Source organism: Hyla sarda, chromosome 5 (genome assembly GCF_029499605.1).
Source record: "Hyla sarda isolate aHylSar1 chromosome 5, aHylSar1.hap1, whole genome shotgun sequence".
NCBI classification, from domain to species: domain Eukaryota; kingdom Metazoa; phylum Chordata; class Amphibia; order Anura; family Hylidae; genus Hyla; species Hyla sarda.
The window spans coordinates 29,326,880-29,335,736 of NC_079193.1; the positions used below are offsets into that span (position 1 = coordinate 29,326,880).

At 42.4% G+C, this 8,857-nt stretch overlaps 1 protein-coding gene across 2 annotated transcripts in view; it reads left to right on the top strand.

Annotated features, from left to right (window-relative positions):
* Positions 1 to 4,125, top strand: part of MINDY3 (MINDY lysine 48 deubiquitinase 3) — a 201,816-nt gene extending 197,691 nt beyond the window's left edge. For both annotated transcript variants that reach the window (XM_056519090.1, XM_056519089.1), the window contains exon 16: positions 3,825 to 4,125. In XM_056519090.1, the coding sequence (XP_056375065.1) occupies positions 3,825 to 3,971 (147 nt within the window). In that variant the 3' untranslated portion in view covers positions 3,972 to 4,125. The remainder of the gene's footprint in view (positions 1 to 3,824) is intronic.
* Positions 4,126 to 8,857: the final 4,732 nt, after the last annotated feature.

The following is an 8,857-nucleotide window of genomic DNA, read 5'->3' on the forward strand; positions in this document are numbered from 1 at the left end:
ACACTGCGTCCTTGGGCTCAGCCCGTCAAAATGGCAGAATATGATGGACCCGGTTATAACCCGTTGAGGTCCATTGGGCAACAGTGGTATCCATCCTATCGAACAGTGTCGGCAGAGCCTAGCACAATGTTTCACAACCAGGGTGTCTCCAGTTGTTGCAAAACTACAACTCCCAGCATGCACGGACAGCCGTTGGCTGTCCGGGCATGCTGGGAGTTGTAGTTTTGCCACAGCCAGAGACACCCTGGTTGGGAAACACCGATCTAGAATGTTGAATTGAAATAGAAGCCATTACTCCCAACCAGTGTGCCTCCGGATGTTGCAAAACTACAACTCCCAGCATGCCCGGACAGCTAAAAGGCTCTCCGGGCATGCTGGGAGTTGTAGTTTTGCAACTGCTGGGGGCACCCTGGTTGGGAAATACTTTTCTAGGCTCTGCTGATTGGGAAACACTGGCCTAGAATGTTGAATTGAAATAGAAACCATCACTCCTAACCAGGGTGCCTCCAGCCGTTGCTAAACTACAACTCCCAGCATGCCCGGACAGCCAACGGCTGTCCGGGCATGCTGGGAGTTGTAGTTTTGCAACAGCTGGGGGTACCCTGGTTGGGAAACACTGTGCTAGGCTCTGCTGATTGGGAAACACTGGCCTAGAATGTTGAATTGAAATAGAAACCATCACTCCTAACCAGGGTGCCTCCAGCTGTTGCTAAACTACAACTCCCAGCATGCCCAGACAGCTAAAAGGCTCTCTGGGCATGCTGGGAGTTGTAGTTTTGCAACTGCTGTGGGCCCCCTGGTTGGGAAACACTGTGCTAGGAAACACTGTGCTAGGCTCTGCTGATTGGGAAACACTGGCCTAGAATGTTGACTTGAAATAGAAACCATCACTTCTAGCCAGGGTGCCTCCAGCTGTTGCAAAACTACAATTCCCAGCATGCGCAGAAAGCCATTGGACTGTGTTTTCTTTTGTTTGTCTGTTTTATTTTTTTTGTGAAACCATCCTCAGAAGACAAGGGGTCACTCCCTCCAGTCTGAAGAAACTTTACCCCATACCCTTCTCTGATATGTTGTCCACACCCTTGGATGACCTTTATGGACTCTCTAAATGGACCCCCTAAATCTGGAAGCTCAGCGCTTGTTTACTGAGCCTATCTCAAGGCTTGATTTGCGTTCCAGGAGGGCCATACAACTGGTCACTGGATGGGACGTGCGGCCGATGAACAAGGATTTTTTTAAGCGGGGCAAAACAAGCGATCAGCCGATGAAAACTGATCACCAGCTGAACGCTGATCCTATAACGTCGGGCCTCTGTGTCGTTGCGCCTCCAGGAGGGAGCACAGGTTTTTCTCTGAAGCGCCTTGCAAACTAATATAGTGACTGGATCTCTAGAGCTGTGGTCTTCAAACTGTGGACCTCCAGATGCTGCAAAACTGCAATTCTTAGCATATCGCCACAGCGGACATGCTGGGAGTTGTAGTTTTGCAACAGCTGGGGGCTTACAAGATTGAAGATCACTCCTCTAGTGTCTGTACTGCCTGGTACGTGACAGCTCCAGCCCATAAGACAGAGGGTTTGGCTCACTAAGACGTCTTAGAAGTTAAAGGAGATCTCCGTCAAAAATAACTTACCATAGGATAAGTAGGGGGGGGGGGGGGGGGGGTCCTGGGGTCTCCCGTGATCACCGGGATGGGACCCAGCGCTTAGTGTGGAGCGCGTGCTGCATTCAATCCTATGGGAGCGCTGAAAAGACCCAAGTACAGCTTTCGGATCTTTTCGGTGCTCCCATAGAAATGAATGAAGTGCGTGCCGTCTACCGGTATGGCGACACGTGCTTCTCACTGAGAGCGCTGGGGTCCCATCTTGGTGATCACGGGGAGCGCCAGCGGTTCGACCCCCTGCAATCAATTACTTATCCCCCTGATCCTGTGCATAGGGGTAAGTTATTTTTCGCCGGAGTTCTCCTTTAACAATGTGTTTCTAGTCTATACAGCCGGTGCACCGCTGCTGATCTTGGGATAGCATGTGCTCATCGGATGGGGGGGGGGTGTAACTTCATAAAGCAGACTCCTTCTATAATCGAGCCTGTTTGATGGGTTATTGGCCGGGGGTTCGTGTTACATTCCAGCATGTAAATGATGATGCGACGCTGTAAACAGGAGCGGCGCAGAAGTGACTGTGATGCGACGTTAGAGCTGTATTGAGTTTCCTCCTTTTCGTGCCTTTGCTCAGACGTCATCTTTCCAGGCTGATTAAAAGCATAAAGTTATATTAAGTCCATTTAGTCCATGTTACAGAAGAAAGCTGGAGACTGTACACAGTATATGGAGAATGTACAGGGATAAAATATATATATATATATATATATATATATATATGTATATATATATACACACATATACATACACATATACATACACATATACATACTCATATACATACACATACACATACACATACACATACACATATACATACACATATACATACTCATATACATACACATATACATACACATATACATACACATATACATATACATACACATATACATACACATATACATACTCATATACATACACATATACATACACATACACATATACATACACATATACATACACATATACATACACATATACATACACATATACATACACATATACATACACATATACATACACATATACATACACATATACATACTCATATACATACATACTCATATACATACTCATATACATACTCATATACATACTCATATACATACACATATACATACACATATACATACACATACACATACACATATACATACACATATACATACTCATATACATACTCATATACATACACATATACATACACATATACATATACATACTCATATACATACACATATACATACACATATACATATACACATACATATATATATATATATATATATACATATATATATATACATATATACACACATATACATACACATACAGGCCTTACAGGGGTACTCCGTTGGAAAAAAAATAAAATCAACTGGTGCCAGAAAGTTAAACAGATTCGTAAATTACTTCTATATAAAAATCTTAATCCTTCCAGTACTTATCAGCTGCTGTATGCTGCAGAGGAAGTTGTGTAGTTCTTTCCAGTCTTACCACAATGCTCTCTGCTGACACCTCTGTCTGGGTCAGGAACTGTCCAGAGCAGGAGCACATCCCCATAGCAAACCTCTCCTGCTCTGGACAGCACTGCCGTCACGCCCCCTCCCATAGACTTGGATTGAGGGGCGTGGCCGCCCCTCAATCCAAGTCTATGGGAGGGGGCGTGACGGCTCTAAACGAACACCGGGTGCAGCAGGGAGATCGCGGGGGTCCTTTGCATGGGGGTTAAGATGTCTAGGGGCGGAGTACCCCTTTAGGTTCTATAAGTTGTGAGATGCGACTTCCATGGATCGGACTTGTTTCCCCAGCACAGATGATCGATTGGGATAGGGTCTGGGGAAATCCAAAGGCCGCGTCACCACCTTTTATCTCTTTGTCATGTTCCTCATTCCTGTACAATGTCTACAGTGTGGCCGGGGCATTATGCTGCTGCTGGACACCACGGTCATTAGGGGACCCCCCTGCCAGGAAGGGAGAGGGGGGACTTGGTCTGTACAATGTTTAGGTAGGTGGTACATGTCACAGTAACCTCCACATGATGCCAGGACCTGAGGTCATAAGCAGAACATTGGCCATCACATCGCCCCCTCAGGCCCGTCTTCTTCCCATAGTGCCCAATATATCTTCCAATAACGTTTCCTAAAGTTTCTCTCTATTATTTAGGTCACTTACACTGAAGGAACAGCCGTCATGGGTTTCGAAGACCCCCGACTACAGACGGATGACACCCCCATCAAGCGCTGTCTGCAAACCAAATGGCCGTACGTAGAGCTTCTCTGGAACACGGACCGGCCGCCATCATTAAACTGACTTCGGACCAATGACCATTTACTACAAGCGAGGCTACTTTTAAGGGACACAACATTTACTATTAACTGGAAATCCTCTATGTTCATATGAAGGGTTATGGTAATAACTAGAGATGAGCGAACTTACAGTAAATTCGATTCGTCACGAACTTCTCGGCTCGGCAGTTGATGACTTATCTTGCATAAATGAGTTCAGCTTTCCGGTGCTCCGGTGGGCTGGAAAAGGTGGATACAGTCCTAGGAAAGAGTCTCCTAGGACTGTATCCACCTTTTCCAGCCCACGGGAGCACCTGAAAGCTGAACTAATTTATGCAGGAAAAGTCATCAACTGCCGAGCCGAGAAGTTCGTGACGAATCAAATTTACTGTAAGTTCACTCATCTCTAGTAATAATTTAAAGGGGTACTCCACTGGAAAACATTTTTTTTTATCAACTGGTGCTAGAAAGTTAAACAGATTTGTAAATTACTTCTATAAAAAAAAAAAATCTTAACCCTTCCAGTACTTATCAGCTGCTATATACTCCACAGGAAGTTCTTTTATTTTTGAATTTACTTTCTGTCTGACCACAGTGCTCTCTGCTGACACCTCTGTCCATGTCAGGAACTGTCCAGAGCAGGATAGGTTTGCTATGGGGATTTACTCCTACTCTGGACAGTTCCTGACATGGACAGAGGTGTCAGCAGAGAGCACTGTGGTCAGACAGAAAGTGGAGTATACAGCAGCTGATAAGTACTGGAAGGGTTAAGATTTTTTAAATAAAAGTCATTTACGAATCTGTTTAACTTTCTGGCACCAGTTGATAAAAAAAAAATGTTTTCCAGTGGAGTACCCCTTTAATAAACTACAGTATAATGTGTGTGTATATATATATATATATATATATATATATATATATATATATATATATATATATAATACATACATACATACATACATACATACATACATACATACATACACACACACACAATGCAAATACTCCTCATCTTGTTTCTGGTACTCTTCTGTCTTCATGTTTTTCCTATGGGGGGCGCTGTTATCCTCTATGGAGGACAGACTGTATAATTAAGTGTTTCTCAAGCAGGATGCCTCCAGCTGTTGCAAAACTACAACTCCCAGCATGTCCGGACAGCCGTTGGCTGTCCGGGCATGCTGCGAGTTGTAGTTTTGCAGCAGCTGGAGGCACCCTGGTTGGGAAACACTGGTATAGCTAATGGACAGTAAGTTATAATTTATGCAATTGTCATATGGATTAATTTGCGCAATTTTTTGACTAATCCTAACCGTACATTATCAGTATGTTATAGGGTCTGCTTCCGTGTCTGTAATACAGGTGCAGTCGTTTTATGGTCACAAGACCAGGAACTTCTGCAGCAACTAAACTGAACCGGACTAAGATCACCCTAGGTTCCAGTTGAGTAGAACGGCGGATGTTGCAGTCGTAATACGGTCACAAAATTGCTCCAGTATTCCAGCCATGTGACAGCGGCCTTATACCAATATGCACTTGTCACATGTTCCTACGTCCCATTGTACTGTATCATCTCTGAGTCTTATTAAGTATTACATGGTGTGTGAGACACCTGCAAACTATCATCTATATGTGCGGAACTACTCATAATGGGGGAGGGGATTATAATACTTTTATTATTTGTAATTAATAAAAAATTAAGGTTGGAACAGAAAAGTGTTTACTGTTTACTATGTGAAGAAAGGATATGCAAAGCAGCTCTCACATCACCTTTTTAAAGTAGCTTCTACTTAAAGTCAGTGCTTTTCCGATTAAGAGTCTTAGAACATGACTGGGAATGTATGCCAAGCTAGAGATCTATCCATAAGGAAAGAATACTCATCTGTTGACATCCTGCTCTGTACTAACTGGGGTCAATAACTCATAAACAGCTGTCTACACATGGGTATTCTTTCATTCCAGGGAGATCACTGGCTTGGCATACATTCCCAGTCAGGTTCTTAGACTCTTAATTGGAGTGAATAGTTGACTTAAAGAAAGAGGTGGTGTAAAAGCTGCTTTGCATATCCTTCTCAGAATTTCCAATTGAGCATCAATGGCCTTCACGTCACCTTTTGAGTTGGCTTTTCGTTAAAGTCAGTGCTTTTCCAATTGACTTAGAATTGGACTGGGAATGTATGCCAAACTAGAGATCTATCCAGGAGTAAAGAATACCCATATACAAACAGCTGTTTCGGGCATCCTGCTCTGTACGGGCTAGGGGCAATAACCTTGAAACAGCTGTATACATATGGGTATTCTTTCCATTTGGAGAGTTTTCTGCCTTGCCATACATTCCCAGTCAGGTTCTAAGACTTAATTGAAAGAAAACGCTGACTTCAAGGAAGAGCTACCTCAAAAATGTGGTATGAGAACTGCTTTGCATATCCCTCCCAAAATTCCCAATATATCTTCACTGATCTTAATGGTGTTCTCCTTAAGGAGAAACATTAACTCTTTGGACCCTGTTTACTATTTCTAACGTGTATGGGGGCCAATTCACAGTTGATATCTGGCGAGAGAAGGATTTTTTTACCTTTTTGTTTTCTGTGAGTTAAACCGCTGCTAAAGGAGGAATCCAGCAGCAGTTTTCCCCCGGGGTGGACAAGCGTGGTGCTATTTTTGGAACAAAAAAATTCTAATCCTGGAAAAGGGGAGGGAAAACAGCTTTAAAGGGTACCTAAAGCTTTATGTCAACTTCTGCAACCTCTCTGCCATTGACAAGCCTATGCGCCCATTCTAAAATCTCTGCTAGCTGTGAGCTAGCTATTAGCCAATTTCACAAAAAAATTTTATGTCAATAATAAATACCCCTGTAAGTGTAGATACTTGAGATAAGTGTTATCCAACTCACCCCTTTTTGTAAAGTCTGCACCAAACCATGAGTAAGGGTGCCTAAGTGCCAGAAATGTGTCGAGTTTCATCAGCTGTGCTGTAAAATGTCATTGTAAAGGATTGGAATAAAATCAGATTTTTTTTTTTTTTTTTTATAACTAAGTGTAAAGTTTCCCTATAGCACCATTAATGGGGGGGCACAAAGCATTACATGACCATGACTAAAGGTACCTAGGCTCCAGAAATGCGTCAATTTGCATCAGCTATGCTGCGATATGTCATTTCCATCACTGAGGGGGCACAAAACATTACATGGTGCCCATTAATATTAAAGAGCTGTCTGTAATGCCCAGATGTACCGGGTCCTCCATCTCATATTAAAATCTGATTAATATGTCCGTAAGAAATAGAAAACTCCTGAGTGTGTTTATGCCTCCTCGCCCTACTGTGCCTTTATCTTGGTGCTCATTACGTGTTGCTAGGGAACAAACTCCTTGACAACCAAACTTTGACAAATGCCTTGGCTTGATGCTGGATTGGCCCTGTACTGACAATAGAGAACGGGGAGAATTATTCAAGCCAATCATCATCCTCTTGGCCTGCACTATTAATCAGATTTTTCTATGTAGGAAAACACTGTCTGACCTTAAAGGGGTACTCCGGTGGAAAACTTCATTTTTTTTTTTAAATGTTTTTTTTTTTTTTTTTAAATCAACTGGTGCCAGAAATGTAAACAGATTTGTAAATTACTTCTATTAAAAAATCTTAATCCTTCCAGTACTTATTAGCTGCTGAATACTACAGAGGAAATTACTTTATTTTTGGAACCCAGAGCTCTCTGCTGAATCACGACCACAGTGCTCTCTGCGGACACCTCTGTTCATTTTAGGAACTGTCCAGAGCAGCATATGTTAGCTATGGGGATTTTCTCCTACTCTGGACAGTTCCTAAAATGGACAGAGATGTCAGCAGAGAGCACTGTGTTCCAAAAAGAAAAAAATGTCCACTGTAGTATTCAGCAGCTAATAAGTACTGGAAGGATTAACATTTTTTAATAGAAGTAATTTACAAATCTATTTAACTTTCTGGCACCAGTCGTTTAAAAAAAAAAAAAACAAGTTTTCCACCGGAGTGCCCCTTTAATATATAACAGGATAAAGAAGATTGTGGAAGATTTAAAGGGGTACTCCGGTGGGGGGGGGGGGGGAGTTTTCAAATCAACTAGTGTAATAAAGTTAAACAGATTTGTAAATTACTTCTGTTTATAAAACGTAATCCTTCCAGTACTTATTAGCTGCTGTATGCTCCACAGGAAGTTGTGTAGTTCTTTCCAGTCTGACCACAATGACCTCTGTCGATGTCAGGAACTGTCCAGAGCAGGAGGGGTTTGCTTATAGGGATTTGCTCCTACTCTGGACAGTTCCTGAAACGGACAGAGGTGTCAGCAGAGAGCACTGTGGTGAGACTGGAAAGGACTACACAACTTACTCTGTAGTATACAGCAGCTGATAAGTACTGGAATATAATTTTTTTTAATAGAAGTAGTTTACAAATCTGTAGAACTTTCTGGCACCAGTTGATTTGAAAATATTTTTTTTTTTTTACTGGAGTATAAAGTAATCTGATTGGTCATACCAGTGTTTTCCAACTAGGTGCCTCCAGCTGTTGCAAAACCACAACTCCCAGCATGCCCGGACAGCCGAAGGCTGTCCGGGCATGCTGGGGGTTGTAGTTTTGCAACAGCTGGAGGCACCCTGGTTGGGAAACACTGGGTCATAAAGCTAGCCACATGATCTGTTTTGGTCCGACCGATATCTACGCTAAAAACCAATACAATCCTTACCCAAAAAAAATGAAGGTTCTGATTGGTTACAATTGATTATTATAATTAAATTAAAGCCCAATGTATTTTATTTATGGGCCCATTTTACTATTGTAATTGACCAAGACATGTATTGTAGATCTGTTTTTTTCCTTTTCTTTTTAATTCCAATGTATTATTATAATGTTGCCAAATAATTTCCCCCGCGCTGCCAATTC